Raw genomic sequence first — 18764 nt, 5'->3', positions numbered from 1 at the left:
ACCTGGTCTCAGAAAAATTAGTAGCTGAGATTCTACTTAAATAAGACACTCTTCTAAAACATTAAATAATACAAGTGGAAAACAGTCCATGTCAAATCTCCATTTGTTTAATGTTGTTTACTTGTGGCAAAAGCATGGACCGATCTAAAGTTACCAACTGATCAGAAATAACCAGACTAGAGATTTTGTTTAACCAGGCTAGAAAGCCCAACACAACCCTACTGCTATTTGAAGTTAAAAGCCAATATTCACCTTCTAGTATTGAGAGGAACACATCTATCTACTAAAAAACACATGACTTTGAGAGGGAAAAAAAAAAGAGAAAGGAAAAAATGTACTGTTTTTTGTTCCAGAGTCTCCTTGTTATTTTAGATATACATCTAAAATAAAACAAAAATACTGGATTGTGAACCATTAGCTGCCTTTAACACAGAAAGCATCAACGTACAGAGAGCACTCTATTTGCAGCACTATGTCACAGCCTGTTCTTTTAGGCAGTTTTACTCTCTTCAGGAGAACTCCTTTCAGATACACTCTGAAACCTGAAAGCTTCTACTATACTATTCAATACACGTCTAAAACTTCCCCAAAGCCAGTTGGGTATCTGTTTATAGATTAATTGGAAGTTACAAAGTAATAGTAACAATACCTCTTTTTCCAGAATGCGAGAGATCTCTCCTAAAGTCCTGTCCAGAGCAGAAACCTTGTTGTTGCCCAGCGAACAGCTATCGTGCATTTGGAGGTGCTTTGAAAGGTCTTTTGCTAATCTCTGTAACCTTCAACGTGAAACAGAAGACAGAGCAGTTAAAGCAAAACGTCTCCAAACTGTGTAAACTGTCATCTTTGTAATTAAATTCTTCTAATTGAATTTCAACAAAACAATGAAAATTGGTGTCAAAATATTATCGTCTATACTGAAATGCAACTAAAATGCACAATATAACACAGAGGTGCTGTCAGCTTTGAGTCTCTAAGACATTCCACTACCTACTTATTCAGAGGAACACCAAAGTAGTGTGACCACTATTACCTCTCCACAGTTTGAACATGACAAAGCTAGCAGGACATTTTCAAGATGCTTTTGTCCTCCTCTTCCATCTCTCAGTTCTTTCCAATCACTCAGCTGAGCAGTTCACTCTTGGGATGAGCAAGGGAAACAGAATAGCAGACTACCTGGCTAAATTCTTATAGGCATCATAAAAGAAATTGCTCTTTCCTTATTCAAATAACCCTGAAAAGTAGTGACTTTGCAGGCTACCTCAGAAAGGGCATTCCATTAACGAGGGTCAGTAATGAAGCCAAAATGCAGAGGAGGGAGGGACGTAGATAGACACGGGTTAGGACTCAATTTAATTTTACACATCTACCTCTGGGCTATTCACCTATGCTCTCTTGCTAGGTAGATACAGAAGAAAATGCAGTTTCAAGGTACCATGCATCTGATCCTGAAGTCTGAAATAAAGCAGTCAAAGCTCACTTGCAGTATATCCTTTGTCCTGAATACAAAAATCAGTGACCAGCTCTCATGCAGATTTTCACTTCTGTAGATGCATTAGAGGCTGGTGATAAAAAAAGCTAAGCAGGGCCCCCTACCACAGGGCTGCAAGAAGCACTGAGGAAGCATCATTCAGTACTTCCATGTATTTGTGAATCTGAAATCTCTTCTGATGAGACAGAAAAGTTATTTCACCTGTATTAGGCATCTGCATACAAAACATGTAAGGTTGCTGAAGGTACTACTCAAAAGAAAAGAAAAAAGCATTACATTTCCACTTCCACTGAGATGTTCCCTTCCCCTTCAGTCTGAGAAGACCCTTCATACATACCAAATGTTTTGACACTCATGTATCTTTGTGAGAGCCAATACTTAATGATGTATCACATCCAAGTTCATGTTAGAGAAGTGAGAACCTATATGCTCTTTTGTTGATTTCTCGAGCATTTCACTTTTCTCCAAATTAAGATATGTTATATCAATTTGTCTTCTAGAATGATCTTCACTTGCAGAATTGGCATACTTGAGCACTAATTACAAACTACATTATAGCAGAACATCCCTCCAGATGCTACATTCAATTTTCAGCATCACACAGTAAGAAACATGAAGAATAAGATTTTCGGTTTGGTAACGTCAGAGTTACCTCTTACATCCTCATATCATGCTGTATGTTGGTCTTCTACTAAGAAAGGTCAAGTATGCTACGTGACCATATGAGGAAGAGAAGAGCAATTTGAAAAAAAAAAAAAAACTCCTTCCACTGAGTGAGCCGTGGAGAACTCGATCTAATATTCCTTATACTGTCTTCCTGGCAGCATCAGAGAGAAATAAGAATAATCTTATTTAGAACTGTGTTTGAGAAGTAGAAATCTATGCAAGGTGACTTTTGCTTGGATACAGAATTCATCATTCCCGTAACAATCCTAAAAAAGAGAACCTTTGTACGTATAGTAGATGAACATGGCGTGGCACTGACACAGCAACTATGTGGAAATATTGCTGAGTCGAAATCCAAACATTTCAAAATAATGATTTAATCTTCATTCCATCCCAGAATTTGCATTCCTCCAAGGCTTACTATGTCATACAGGGGACAATAAATAACTGAAAATTTACTGGGTTAAATAAAAGACATAAATGTCTTTTTATCTAAAGTTATTTACATCTCACTAATTGAAATTTTAGTATTGCTCACAAAGAGATAACTCAGAACGCAGTAGAAATACCAAAAAGGACATAAGGCACTGATTGGTATTGGAAAGATACCATAACGTAAACTGCAATAAATGGTGTGTTCAGCAAATACAAATACATTATTTGGTCTTCTTGCACCACAAATCGGAAAATGAGGGATAGACAAATTAAAGGTTTATATAGCAAGTGTATAAATAAAATTGAAAAAATGTATTGCACAAATTCAAGGTTGGTTTGGTTTTAGTGTGGTCTAAATATTTCTAGCAATTTAATATATTTTGCAGACTAAAGAATAAACAGCTGCCAGTGTTTATAGGCTGTATTTCATCTGCATACAAAAATCCCTGAAATAGTAACATCAATATATTTCAGCACTTCCACATTTAAACCCATGATTTCTTGGCTGCATTCTCAATGTATGTACAGAAGGATTTTGTGCGAGGCAGAGAAGCAGATTCTGGGCAGCTCCTGCACAGGAAGAGCAGTTATTCCTCCTGGACACTCCTGCTGAGGGCAGTCAGATGCCAGCCGGACACACAGCATCAATTCTTGCCCATGCAGCCCATGTCTGGAGAGAACTGAGAAAGTCTGTGGAAGTTCCTGCCCCAAACAGAGAGTTATGCTGTGTCCTCTTAGAGCAGCATACAGCCCTGCACTATTCTGTGCTACTGCTGCAGTAAAATTAATACACTCCACGTCGCACCTGGCACATTCCAACTGCTTGAGGATGTAGTGGAAAACACCATGCTACAAATCAATGCAGCTAGATACTAAATACCTAAAGCAGCAGCTTCAAACATCTTTGGTTTTGGAAATGGAAGCTATCTGAAAACTGCTGAAAAACTGCTGTGAGGATTATTTTCTAAATTAACTGATTTGCAATCAGGCTGATGCAGCAGTTCTCTGAAAAGAAAACTGACTGGAATACAATCATAAAGTTGGTATTTACCTCTGCTTAAAATTTAACTGAATTTTGTGTTATTTACACTTCAGCTCTCCTGTAGTCTACACAGCTATCTGAATTTTGCACAAATACTTCCAGTTTCAGAGATTACTTGATTGTTTTCCCTGGTAATCACTATCTTGGTATACCATTTTATAATTGGCCTACCTGGAAACTAGCCTACTACTCCAAGAAAACCTGCATGGTACCTTTGTCCTGTGAACATGCTGATGCAGTACACAAATGAATAAGAACTGTATCATTAAAGACATTTCGCTTTGGAGCCTCTCCAAAATCAAACTTCACATTACATTCCCATCCTCCCGCTGCTGACACAAAGGAAAAAACTTTCCACTTCCTGACTCTCATCTTTTTGTCTTGCAGTCCTTTCTCAGAACAGCCACTCTCATTTCAGTACTATCTGAAGTTGCAACTTTACAGTTTGAGAAAGAACTGGAAAAAAAGTGGAAAAAAAAAAATCAATTTCATGCATGAGAGGAGAGCGGCTAAACTATTAAACCAGGTGTATCATTTTTATTTATTTACTTACTTTAAAGTTTTCCTGCAATTCTGATAACTCCCTTGAGGCATATGGCAATCTTTCATTGCTTTACTTTACTGCATGTATTAAAGGACAACAATGACACTTTCCCACCCTCAGACTGACTTAACACTGAACCACCAGCCTTTGGATTGCTAAATAAAGACAAGCAGCACTCTTACTTTGCAAAAGCTTTTTCCTTCCATTTAAGAAACCTGCTGTGATGGGCACCAAACAGAAAGAGCCATCACCAGCTCACATTTTGAGAGGTGTCTTCACAGGCTGGACACTAAATCACATTCAGATCAGCTCCCAGAGAACCCAAATTAATACTACAGATACAGAAGTCCTGTGGTTTTTATAGAATGACTCAAGTGCCACTGATGATGAGAAGGCCAGGAAGCAGCAGACTGGCTATTCCCAATGGAGAATGAATACATTGTTTGCTTAAAGAACTTTCTGCAGGAACTGTCAGAGAGCAGAACAACCAGCAAGTAAGACGTCGTTTGGATTTGTTTCTTTCCCCCCCCACATTAAGAGGCATTGTTTTAGATAGATTCTAAACCCAAAACAATAAACAAACACCTGTTTCAACCATTTTCTAAAACTGTTTCTGGAACAGGATACCACCGAGACACCCTGGTAATCCCACTCTAACTGGAAAGGTACACATCCTATGTCTACCAAAGCCAGATAAACACCATCCTCTTTTTGATATGTGCATTATCAAGGTTTACAAAGCACGTGAATCAGTGCTTCCTGAGTGAATTTTTATAAACCTGCAAATCATAAGCTAACAAGAATTACTGAAACATCTGTGAGCTGCAGTGGACAATCAGTGCTCTCAATATGAAGGTGGCTTAAACTGAAAGGTGATCTAAAAAGGCTTTTTACCTGCCAAAGTCTAATTCTGGGTTCTGTCTTTCTTCTTTAACAACTGCCAACATGACTAACAACTGAAATCAGATAAGAAATTGCATTCCATAAATGGTTTTAGTGTTTATGAAGACACAGCTGGAGGCAGGGGGGTTAAAGAAATGTGACATAAGCAAGGAAGCATGTAAGTTGTCATTATTTCAATGTAAAATTTGCTTCTATTAAGTGAATAAACAAATCTACCAGTTGTGTTATGTTTTAAATTCAATGTTTAAAAATGCTTTTTTTTTTTCCTCCCACATTCCACAGTACACTGTTAAAATTATGCTCTGCTCATTAGTATATTTCTACCTCAAACCTTCCTTCTAAATAAGCAAGATGCACCAGCATTTGTTTTGATGCAACACATTTAGCATCCTCAGTTTTTATGCCCTTCATTCCTGTGGCATGACTTCTCCTATTGACTTTACAGTTCTAAGAGCACATGCTGAATATCTGTTACAAATCCTGGCACTGGCAGGGACTTGTGTTCTCTCAGCCAGGTACAGCAGCAGTTAGTATTGGCTCATAAGAATACACTGTATTCTAGCTAAAAAGACAACAGTCTAACTATTTCGTGGCTTCTCAACACAATCATGTTTTAGTGGAGACCTGCTACTGTTTGTTTCAGCTAAATCTTTTTGCTACTGGTCTGTTCAAAAGAAAAACCCCATTATTTTTTCCTATATAAATTTGTTTCTCCGTGTAAACAGATACAGCCTGGGCTGAAACTCAAGCCTCATAAAGTTTCTTGTCCTTTCATCCTAACCTTTATAGAAAGAGATAAAACTATCCTATCATAATTCCACTTTATATTATCTGTCGCATAAAGTAAACTGATTTCAGTAGTGATAAATTGGGCTTCTGGTCAATTTACAGACAGTTCATTTCTTCTTGCAAAGTTAGTTCAGATCTGAGTTCCCAATGCTACCTACTTGACTTGAATGAAGATTGCAAAAAATCTGAGCCATGATGGTCAGCAGAAGTGAGTAATTTCAAAAGCAACAAAAAAATGTAGATGGCAATATCTGCTAGATAACTAGATTTGCACACGAAGCCTACAAAAGATTTCCTAGCTTTGTGATGAAAGTGAGCTACACAGTGGCCACTTGAATTCACTTCAAACAGGGTTTACCCTCCCAGAAGCTGGTGCAACACCAGGCATGTAGTGCTGCAAGCAGCCAATGCTTTGACCATCTGGATCTGCTGGTGATTCTGCTGTACCTTCCCTTGGATCATTACTTTGAAAGAGCTTGTAACTCCAGTCTCAGAGGGCCCGCACACTCAGAACAAGGCCAGAATTAGAATCTGTAGAATCTGTATGAATCTGTAAGATGGTGCCCACTTACCTTTACCTTGCTACCATTCAGAAGCAGGATATATCTAGCCATGTAACTTTCAAACTCCAGTTTAAAAAGAAATGAAGATCTACAGAAATAACCACAACATATGCTACGGTTGCAGAATGCTGCAAGAAATCACTGCATGGGAACGTGTGCTCACAGTGCAACACACAGATTAAGTCCTTAGCTGTCACTAAATTTCAGATCCCATCGTTCTGATTCTTTAGGTTAGGTCAGAATAATTGTGACACTGGTTTCAAAACAGATAAATCAATCTGCTGACTGATATAATAAGAAGAATTAAGAGGCAGCAAAAGCAAGGATCCATCAATGTATTCAAAACCACCCCACGTTATACCATCACACTGAGGATCCAGGATCTGGTTTATGTTCCAAGAGCAGAAGCAATAGAGGAAGGAAATAAGAAGTTTGATGAAACAAAAGATTCTGCCTGAGAATACAGTAGCATGTCAGTAAGAGAAATTAAAACTGAAAATTCAGGGTCAGACAACAGAGATAACAAAAACATTAAAAAAAAAATCACATTTGCTTGAGTTTCTGTAGAACTGCAATTGAGACAACTGACCAAAGTGCATCACTGATAACAATCAGAAATCAGAAAGGAACTAACACAGAAAACCTCATCACTACTTTCAGTTGCTTAAATACTCCACATTTCTGCTGACCGCTAGACCCTAATTTTTTATTTTCTGGTAGCAGAGAAAAGCAAAACACAGAAGCTACAAATCTAGAAGTCCTAATCTGCCATAACATTAATCTTGAAAATTGAAGTGCTGATAATTGAAAAACGAAGCCAACAGAACCTTTTTCCCCAGTGTGTTTATGCAGGTGTGCCATCTGGTGGAGATGTTTCATTTTCTTATGTCAAACCTCAGTGATGGATTATTATTATTTTAAAATACATTCCGAGATTCAGTGGCAGGTTTTCAAACTCTTGAAAAGACCATGTCAAAGACACTGCCTACAGATCAGTTATGCAAACAACCAAGGAAGCCCAACAGCAAGGATCTGAACATCTCAAACAATAGTATCTTCTAAAAGAAAAAGAAAATGCTGCCTTCAAGTGTATCAGCAATTTATGAATGATGGAAGCAACCACAAGACATACAGTATCTGGTACAAGTTAAAGCTGAAAATAAATATCTCCAACTGGGAAAGTCAGACGTAATTTTAGGATGAAGGAATTTGAATCCGACTGTTGAGATGTTAACAGTCTCTTGCCTGACCTGCAACAGACTTCCAGAGAACACCTGTAGGAGTGCTATACCACCCTCCCTCTACCCTAACAAAGAACTGTAAATGGATGCCTGAGGAAAACTAAGAATGGGGCAAGCATATAAATCCTATCTACTAATCCTCTTCTTGCCCCTGTTTTCATCTTAGGAATCTTGTGAGATGGATTTCATTTCCTTGAACTACTGTGCATGCAAGATAACCTTCTAGCACAATCCTGTCAGTGAGTTTCATCCAACTCATTACATACAGCACTAAGAACCACTGATGTTCATTCCATGCTCCCTCATTCTGGCTCTAGGGAGGACAGCACACGATCAATCACCATCCATCTTTCCCACACTATTTATGACCTTGTACACCTCTCTGACAAAGTTCCTGTGCAACTTCCTTCCACCAACACATTTTTCTCCAGAAGGAGAAGTATCAGCTTACTTAGTCCTTAATAAAAAGTTATACCAGAAATTATTATGCAATTTCCTTTATTGCCCTCTGTGAACCTTTAACAATTCTAGCATCCTTTTTTGGATGAAGAACCAGAAATGCATGTAGCATTCAAAAGACAGAGATGACCCAGACACCAGTACATAATGCCATTCTTTGTTCTGTTTTTGTTTGTTTCTAAATGGTTCTAACAAAGGTTTTGCTTTAGCTGCTCTTAGTGCTGTTACACCTGAGCTGCTATTTTCTTGGAACTATCTATCACGTAAGTTCAAAGCCCATTAGTTCATGCGTGAAGATAACACTGCTTTATACCTCCTCTTGATGTCTGTGAAGCACTTAGTGTACACTGAATCATATCTGCTATTTTACTGCTTTGTCACTGTCTCTCAAAAATTATTGTTCAGTATATCAGCTCTTGTCCCTACTGCTCTGAATATCTTTGTGTTGTAGTCAAAACTTTGTCACCTCACTGCTTGTCCTCTGCTGCAAATCACAAGTGATTATGCTGAACATCATAGAACTGTGGTACTCTACTGGTACCATCCCATTTGGCAAGGACTGGCCATGTACCTTCTTTTTGTTTTTTAAACTGATTCCCACTTATGCTACAGCTATATGGATTCCTTTAAAATCTCTGGTGGGAGATCTTGTCAAAAGCGCTTTAGAATTGAAACATTCTATGTCATACAACAAGCAGTTTCAATGGAAGCAGACAAAAGGCTGATTAATTTTCAGTTTCAAACAAAGTAGGAAAAATTTATCAGAGATAATTGCTTGTTTTAATCTTACCATCCACTGCTTTCATCTGTGCCTTGACCTAGGCAATGAAAGGGCACTCTTTACAAAGCTCAATGCCAGATTAAGACATCTGTGCATTAAAATATATGCGACTTCCCTCTATGAACCTTTATTTCCGATCAAAGGGAAGCAACACATATACTTTTCAGTCCTTTAATTCCAGAATTTTCACAGCCAGTCTTGAAGTACAAAGCTGGAACCTTCTTGCTCCCAGGTAAGAAACAGATAAGCTTACGTTCTCTTTTTATTGCATCTTACATGGTTTAAGAGATACAATGTTTTCAGAAAAAAAGGCATTTGTAAGGTCTGACCTTTTGTATTAGGAACTGATCTGTAATTCAAGATGACAGTATGCCCTGCACTGAGCAGGAGCCTCACCACACCTGCTCCACTGGAAATTTCAGAAGCACTTCTGCTATACAGAAAGAAAAAATTCTTAAAAAAATAAATAAATAAAAATTAAATGCTTACTTGGCTTTAAACGGGGAGTCAGAGATGGTATTTTTTCCTTCCATCAAACTCTCATATTCCTTTGCCCTGGAGGAAAAAATAGTAATCATTGATCAATTGTTGTCTTAAGCATACATTATGCAATACCAGCAAGATAATTCTAACCTTTGTATTTTTTTCCTGTTTCATAGTAGGTTATGCCATTTTTGACAACTCTGCTTTGTCGTAATCCATTCAAATGTTTAACTACTGGCCACTATTACTTCATTATTATTATTTTAGTATAACATCAGTACACAAATGGTAGATTTAATTGACTTTAAAACAGTGACAAACGTTAGAAGCAATGTATATGATAACAGAAAAAGAACTGTAGAAGCACATCTCACTGTAAAATTACCTTATTCGATAAAAGCATTAGTAATTTAGACAGGTGGTACATATCATAAGAATACAACATAGACATAATATAACTATTTTGTTCATTTACAAATACAGGAGTATTTTTAATGAAACTAATAACTATTTTGTGACATTGTGAATCCTGCTAAGCTTACAGCACAGAATGTAAATACTTCCATTAACAGCCAGTGGAAACAAAAATAGGACCTGTAAACACATACCTGTTTAGATGCTTGAAAGTATTTATACTGGCCATGCACCAGGGAGCAGGAAGACAGAGACAAGACTGCTTTTTCACCACTTTGCAACCAGTCTAAGTTAGAAGGTGAAAATTATCTCTAGCTCGTCAACCAGTACTGGATTTGCACTGGTAGTCCTGTCAGATTTTTCTAACATTTGGCTATATCCAAAGGAAAGCCAAACTACATACTCTAGTGCCACGGAAAAATTAAATGCTCAGAGAAAGAGCCCTGCGAAGAAATATTCAGCAGACAGCAAAATCATCTGGCTGTTAAAAATACACGGTCTGTTAAAGTTGCTCACTCACTTCCTAAAGGAAGACTTCAAGATGCAACACAGACCAAGAGGGACTTCATGGAGATGTGCTGTTCCATTCCCTTCAGGTTGTGCTCTCAGATGAACAAGTACCACCCACCCACTCATGGCTAGAAAGTTATTCACAAGTGCTGAACTTTGAGCATGCTGGATGAACCCCTGATTAAATACATGATTTGTCTCTATCAATAGTGCCTATAGGAAGCCCCAAAGGAAGGTGCCAAAAGTCTCTCAAGACAGAAGTAGAAAGCATTTGTCTCAGGGCAACTTCCACCCATAGTGTTTTGTGTTGATTTCCAAAGTTTCTGCGTACTGACTGCTGATATTTTATATTTCTGTCTTTATAGATGTCCTGCTGTTCATTCCTCAAGTGTAAGATTTTGATCATGGATTTCAATAGGAAATGTTTTACTGCTGAGCTGCAAGAAACAATTCAGTAAAGCTTTAATTTCTACAAATTCCAAAGCCTTAATTACTATCTTATTACTTCATTTGTTATCTTAATAGGTCTTTTCTCACATCTTCCCAAACAACTCCATTCTTTTAAACTTCTCTTCATGACAGCTTTTTTTAATTATTACTCTTGTAATCTTTTCCTGTCTTCTACCCAATGTCCTTTGAGCTAGAATGTTCTAAGTTATTAAAAATAAAATCAATGTAGCAACAAAGTGAAATTTTGATTGTGACTGTAAAAACAATCACAATTAAAGGTCTTTACTAACCTGTAAATAACACTCCTTTTCTTTCTAGAGTTTAGGAATCTTGTTTAAAGCCTGGAAGTTTCAGTATTTCTCTCAAATACATCCACTCCACATTTCTCTGCTTTTTCTTCACCCAAGTGGATCACATTTTTCAAAGCTCTAAGATTTTCCCTCAGCTTGCTTAACCAAAACAACTTGTGTCACATACAAATACTGTTACATCAGAACGAGTTCTGATTTGTGGATCATTAATAAAGCTATTAATCACAACTGAATTTAGTATTAAACATGAAGGTGAGATTCCCTTATTAACCTTTTGCCTTCTTCCCTGTCTCTTAGCCAGAAACAACATATTTTAGCTTTGAGTTTTGTACAGATGAGTCAGTCAAATATGAATAATCACCTGAAATATCTGTTACTAAATGAACACGACTGGAGCGCCTTCAATCCATTGCAAAGCACATCTCAACTGTGTGTACTTCCTCCTTGCTAACTACAGCTCTGTTGCTGGAGGTTAGCTTTCATCAGGCCTGTTTGCCAGGTGGGCACTGAAGCATTCTCACAGCAGCACACACGTGTTAAACGGAGATAATTTATTTAGCCATATATCACGTGTTACTACAGCACCAGTTTAACAGCGCAGGGTTATAAATATTATTAATAAGACTAACAAAACTTCTCAACATATCTAATAACCCACTGATCACAATTTGTCCCCTCATTCACCTTTGCCCCTCGTAGCTTTCATATTGTTACATTGATTTAGGAGCGAGGAGCTCAGGAGAGCAGTGGGAACCTATTTTAGTGCAGTTACTTATTTCTTTCCCTTTAAAACATCACAGCTTCCTAGAAACTGAAATGAATGTATGAATGTGTAATTTCAAGTCTTCAGATAGAGCAGAGTTTAGTACCATTATTTCTTATATTTCAGAGAAGAGGGACAGTTGCAAATATGTGCTAAAACATAGCTTTATGGATAACTGCTCCCAATAAATTAATTACTAGAGGCTTCCAGTTTTGAGCTGAATTTGTGCTGTAACTCCCAACTATGTGGTGGCATCACTGTCCAGACTGTTGGGAAGAAACATAGCAGACGGAGCCTAAATATTTCACTCAGCATTTCATATCATAATTCTGAGATTGATACTTTAATCGCTTTAACAATCACAGAACATTCCAAGATAGCACGCACCCACAGAGATCACCGAGTCCAACTCCTGTCTCCAACACAGGATCATCCAAAACTCCAGCTGTACATCTAAAACCCTGGCAGCCTGTTCCAAGCCCTCCATCCTCGAGGGCAAAGCCTTTCTCTAACCCCCACCCAGCCCTGCCCTGACACAGCTCCACGCCATTCCCTTAGGCCTCTGCTCTGGCTGAGCAAACAGGGATCTCCACCACTCCTCACATCTCCCCTGTGTCCTTCACCACCTCCAGAGCCCTCCTTTGGACACCCACTATTAGTTTCATGTCCTCATATCGTGGCGTCCAAAACTGCATGCTGTGCTTGAAGCGTGGCCACACCAGTGCAAGGTAACATGCCGTAATCCTCTATCATTCTCTTTTTATGGAAAACCACCCACCTCACCATTAATAAGCCTATGATTTGGGATGTCCAGGCAGTAGCTGCCCTTACCACACCTATCACTCAATCGTAGAAGGCAGACAAGTTATGCATGGCTAACATTCACCTCCTAAATGGAATTTTTTTCCCCTCATCAGCTTTTTGTTTGAAATTTTCCAGAACAACCTTTGTTTCTTTCTGCCACTGCACATCTTTATTAGCAAGTCTTTTGGGTTAACACCAGAAATTTCAAGTGCAATTGAGGATTTAGCTTCCATTGCCTTCATGGACAGCGATCTCAACAAAATGTTTAGTCACTTTCTTTTTTTCCTTGCAACTCAACTGAAAACAATCTTAAGTCTGCATTTCATGTCTTTCCAATTCAACTCCTCCTAGATTTTGAAACTTCCACCATTTTTCATTAGTACATCACTTCTGTAAAATGACAATCCCATTAGTCTGCTTTAATTAGAATTCTCGATGACGGCTTTGCTGACTCACCCAGCAGTCTGAAACACCAGAACTCAAAATGTTCTGAAAAACCTTTTCACCAATTAGTGCCAATGACAAGTTATTTAATATAAAACCCTTAGCTCTAACAAACCTCAGACTAAATTCAGCAGAAGGAGCTCTTGAGACAGGTTTAAAATCAGACCCAGTAACTGCATTAATTCAACAGGTAACATGAATAAAAATCCATCCTGACCAATCAGAATCCAATTTCATCAGCGTCCTCCTATGTAATGTTCAGACAGTGGATTTGCTCATCCATGGAACAAGAAATGATTAAAAAATGTAAAATTATTGTCTTTTTGAAGACTAATGTGCCATTATTATTATTAACAGTTACAAGCTAATACAAAGTCTCACTTTCACTGCGGATGTTAAAATGTAGCCAGCTGTTTTTCCTCTAATCTGCAGCCTTTCTTTAATTAAAAATATGGCAAAGAAAACAGTTTATTTCACCATCTGAGTATTTTTAAGAGATAAATGTAAAAAAAAATACATTATAACATTAAGTAGTAGCTTCAGCCAGAATCTATTCAGCTATCAAGACTGATGCTGCAGTTCACGATATAATGCCATCTTGCATATCTCACCGATTTGGAGATGTCACTATTTCAGCTAATAACAAATTGCAAGTTTAACAACTCACTTTCCATTCTGAGATATTTTAATCTTTCTTCTTGTTGTGACAGGCAACAAAAAAAAATGATTAAATTTAGTCAGGAGATCTGACACCACAGCAGGCTGACTCCTATTTGTTGATTACTATTGATTTTCTTTGATACTTCATTTAAAAATCAATAGCCCAAAAGAAAAATAGGCAAGGTTTACACAAATTTAAACATGCTATTGTATGCTAGAAGAGGCTACAGATTTGGCAGGGCACTGGCATCCAATTATGAGAAAAGCTCTTAACAGGTGAAACCAAGGGCTCCAGATCGATATTCAGTTTTCTTTCTCAATCAGAGAAAGTGGCCATAAATTAGGCTCATCAGTATTATTTTCAGGACACACTCAAAGCAAATAATTTAAATTTGGTTTCAGCCTTCCGTGGCACTCATAGCAAAAGTACATACAAAAAGTAAAGTTCAGAACAAAATTTAAAACAAGCAAACAAAAAACAACCCCAGACAAACAAGGCTTTACTACCTGGAGTTCATCCGTGCTTTTAACTTTTTGGCTTTCTTTTTAGTTTTTTGCTTCTCCTCTCCGTCTTTTAATGGCTCCACAGGAACAGAAGTCTCAACCACAATATCCACAATGTACTTTTTTAATGACAGGTGCTCCTGCAGAAAATATTGAAATAATATTTCATCTTACTGCGTATCAAGCAGCCTGCAGATTGTCTTCCCAGAAAACCACAGTGGAAAGCATTTTAAAAATGCTAAGAAAACGAATAAAAATTTTAAAACAAATGTTAGTTTAAATATTAGCTGCGTTCCCTCTATTTATACTGGAGAAAAATAACATGAGTAAATACACTTGAGAAAATTAGTAGCTAACCACAAAAAAAAAAAATGGTGGCACCTACATTGAAAATTAGTATTTTGTAACTGAGAATTTGCTTTATCGAATACTGTTATTGTGCTCTGTTGAAGTTTCCATCAAAATAAATGGGAGACATTACTATTGGAGCAACCTATGTATTTTACATCACGATTGAAGTTGTAACTATCAGTTAACTGAAAGTGCCCCTCACTTACTGAAAAGGGAAAGTAACAGGCAAAGTAAACGTGAAGTTATCGTTCAAAGGAAAAATCTCTACTGCTAGGAAAAGCCCCACATGCTTAAGAGATCACTAAAGGTTTTAGATAGCTAAAACAATTTATCCTGCAAACAGTAAGACAAGATGCTACATGGTAATTACATAACTAATGTGCATTCTGACACAAAATTAGACAACTCAGGACCAGATGAAGTTGTTAGATATTTAAAAGGTTTCCAAGAACACTCATTGTGTGGGTTAGAATAGAGTATTTTTTAATTATTTTTTTCCCTCCAGCAGCTTGCGTGCCTCAGTCCTGGAACTCATTCTCTTTTCTACACTACTTCTTTTGCTCCTTTCCTATCACACACAGTCCAAAAAACACAAAGGATTCAACCACCAGGAAACAGATTATCTCACACCAGAGATAGCACAACAGGCTATTATAAATAGAAACTGAAGAATTATTAGAAGTAGTATAGGAGAGTAAATGTTGTCCCTCATGCTCAAGAAACAGTTACTTAACATATGAACTCCCAGTCAACATGCCCTTCTTTCTCCAAGCTGCCTTTTACAGCTACATGAAACCAACACCCAGCTCTATCAGTGTAATTCACTGTATTAAATGAAACACTATTACTTTTCCTCTCGTTAACGGATTTACACTTAAAGTATAGGTAAAAACGCAGTTGTCCATAGAAGATAAGTTTTAATTACAGTCCAGGTTTTACTTAATGCCATTCAAGAGAAGTCTACGTCAGCACAGCAAGTGATCTTAAGTACACATTCTGTTTTAAGCTTTTAAAGATGTTATTAAAAAAAAAAACCAAAAAACTGTTTCCTCCCATACTAGATCAACCACAATGCAGTTCAAAATATGCATTTAAAATAAATATCATTTAGAGGTGAATAACTTAGAAGGTCATTCCCTCAAAGCTGTCCATAATTTGCACAGACATGCAACCCCAAGAAGGAACATGTGAATGCCTGCTGCACACAGTACTTTGCTCAGTTTTCTCAAGCCACAATTTATATTGGGTTCATTTTTACAAATAACAGTAAGCAAATAGTTTAATGCCAGTTAGAGTATACTTGCTACATTTTTAATATAGGAAGGCTTACATTTGTTTTCTAATAGAACACTGACCGCATTATGAAGTATAATTCACCACTGCTTATTAGGATGATTTATCTGTTAAAGTGATTAGTGCCACAATGAGAAGCTGTTATTCCTCTTAATTTATTACATATTCTTCAAATTCTATGAAAAAGGTGAAGTGTAACAAATCTAAAAACAATATTTTGCAGAAATCCTGTATTTTCTCTCACTCATTCTTTCAGGGATTCAGGAAGATATTATGCCACTTGAAAACAAAATAGATCTTGGTGAAACTTTCTGCAAGACGACCATTTGGTATTTGTAAAGCATTAGAACATGATATAACCTAGCAATACATACTTGGTCAAAACAGTAACAAATTTCTATCTTAAATCATACCAACGTGAAGTGAATGCTGAATTAATATCACATATAAGAAATCAAACAAAAATCTAAGCAATTTTTGAAAATGCCAGCACCTTTAACTTGGCTACGCTGCCTTCCCTGTGTGGCTCCCAACATATGTGAGTGTTCTTCCTCAAAATATTGTTCTAGTGAACTGAAACTCTTTTAGTTGCACGTGACAGCAAGCTGAACAGCTTCTACAAGCATGCTTCCCAGTACTCAGATCAAATATTGCCTCCCCACTAATATTAATTAAATTTTAGCAGGAAGTCCTTAAAGAAAAACACTCTTAAGGTACTTCAGAAGGCTGACTGTTCCCTTAGTGCATGATTCAGTACAACAAGAGTAAAACACGCCAGCAGCCAACAGGTCAGTCTGTAACCAATTCAGAGTAGCATACAACATGAACCAGCCCTGGGCTGCCTATGAAATCCCAACTCATTTTTGTCTTCTCACAGAGAGGCATCCCTCAGCATCTACTCGAATAGCAGTCACAAGATTTTCCCTTAATTTTCTTTTGTCATGAGGCATTGATTTCCTCCAGAGGAAATCAATGGCTTCAAGTTTTTCAGTGTTAAGAAAATAAAGGACTCTCTTCTCAGAGCAAGCTATCACTCTTCAGGGTACTTAGCTGTAGGCATCTAGAGGGTGCTCCCTTATTTTAATAGGGATTTTCTGATTGGACTGATACATACACTCCTAAAAACTAGCATCCCTTTGCATTGCTATTTCCCATTAGTTTACATACATCACATCCTATGAGTGATATGAAGAACTGAGAAAAAGTATTGGGGCTAAAAAAATTAAGGACTACTATTTGAATAAATGCTCTACATCCTTATTCAACAATGAAACTTTATTTCCTTGCTTCCGTTAGACTTCCAAACTATTTGCTATATCCTTCAAAGTGACAGTAAGAGCAAAAGGAAATAAGTGCCCTTTGAAATGGACACCATATTAGATATGGGGCACATCATCTTCATTCAGGTGCAGTCAACCCACCGTGCACGAGGGCAACAGCAAAGCCACCACCCAGCTTTGGACAGGTAGCAATGGGGAGAGAAACAAAGAACGATGTCCCCTCTGCAGACACTCAACTCTTTTCCCCAGTCTGCTCTGGGGCTTAACAGAAGACTTAAGGGAACTGCAGGGTTCAACAAGCACATTCATTTGTCACCTGTGGGGGCCAGAATAGGTCTGGCTGTCAATGGCATGAAGGATGGCTACAAACAGTTTCGTTCACGTGAACTCAAGCACTTACATGAGGATATTTCTCAGAGTTCTCAGCTTTCAACTGTGGCAGTTAGGATTAATATCAGACTTCATAGTTAAAGCTCATTCAAGTCAGACTAGAATATTAACATCTTGTGTCACAAAACCATCACTTTCTGAGCGCACAGATCAAAGAGCAGGGCCATGACTGCAGGCAGATCACCGCTCAGGTGTGAAACAATAACTAAAAGCTCAGGATGCAGTGACTATTTAAGTCTGGGAAGATGGCTGCTGCCAACATCATGCTTCCTAGCAGTGCAGAAATGTTTAATCCTATGGATTATTAAGCTCCTAACAGTTATCCAAAAAAAAAAAAAAAACAAACAAAACCAACCAAAACCCAAAGCCTTTTAATCCAGTGAGCCATGCTGAAGAACTGTCTGATCCTTCAAATAATAAAGCTCTTAAGTAATTTTACTCACACAACCATTGCTTAGAGAGGTTAACATACCAAAAAAAGTAATTGCTCTAAGTGTATCAAAGTGAGTCTAGCCAACACGCAGCCCAAACAGCAAACTTATTTCATCTCCTCAATGCTTTAAGCAACAATTTCATCACTGCCTTTGTTTTTTTTCCCCTCTCATTTCCAATAAAGGCAATGCAGAATAACTGGGTAATCCATTCGCTTCTACATGAAGGCCTTTTTAAATTTTTTACAATTATTACTATACAAGTCAACGCTAGACACATTAAGACTAATTTACCTTCTTCACAGATGCAATCTGGGGTTTGTTTCATGACAGTGAAGACACGTTACTGACCTGATTCTGCACTATACTGAGCATCTTATATAGAGAATTACTCCACACCCTCAGATACTAGCAAACCTCATAGTAGCAAACCTGGAGACTCAGGCTATTGTAAATGCAAAGCATTAAGTGAAGGCAATTCTCTAGTGAAAGCCTGATATTAAGATCTGTATTCTTACCTACCAAAAATGTTGCTTTCATTGTGGTTTCTCAGTTTCCAGCAACCTCAATTCTAGTTGTGCAGATTCTCAAAAGCTTCGTTTTTAAGAGCATTGTAGAATATAGGATTAAACCAGCAAAAATATTAACACTTTTTTTAATCCCAGGATTACAATAAAGCCAGCTGAGATGGTCATTAAGCATCAGATTTCTGCCATCATTTCTCATTCTTGATAACTCATGCTCTAATGTGCACAATTAAGATC

The 18764-nt window shown here is 37.6% G+C and overlaps 1 protein-coding gene across 3 annotated transcripts in view; it reads right to left on the bottom strand.

Moving 5' to 3' along the window:
* The window catches only part of SCAPER (S-phase cyclin A associated protein in the ER), a 144619-nt gene that overhangs the window by 67414 nt on the left and 58441 nt on the right, over window positions 1-18764 (bottom strand). For all 3 annotated transcript variants that reach the window (XM_085234333.1, XM_085234332.1, XM_031555302.2), the window contains 3 exons: window positions 14259-14395; window positions 9402-9467; window positions 650-776 (listed from right to left, as the gene is read on the bottom strand). In XM_085234333.1, coding sequence (XP_085090459.1) covers window positions 650-776; window positions 9402-9467; window positions 14259-14395 — 330 coding nt within the window. The remainder of the gene's footprint in view (window positions 1-649; window positions 777-9401; window positions 9468-14258; window positions 14396-18764) is intronic.

This window comes from Meleagris gallopavo, chromosome 12 (genome assembly GCF_905368555.1).
Source record: "Meleagris gallopavo chromosome 12, MGAL_WU_HG_1.1, whole genome shotgun sequence".
NCBI lineage: Eukaryota > Metazoa > Chordata > Aves > Galliformes > Phasianidae > Meleagris > Meleagris gallopavo.
The sequence above is the reverse complement of the archived record's forward strand: the minus strand, read 5'-3'. Positions and strand labels throughout refer to the sequence as shown.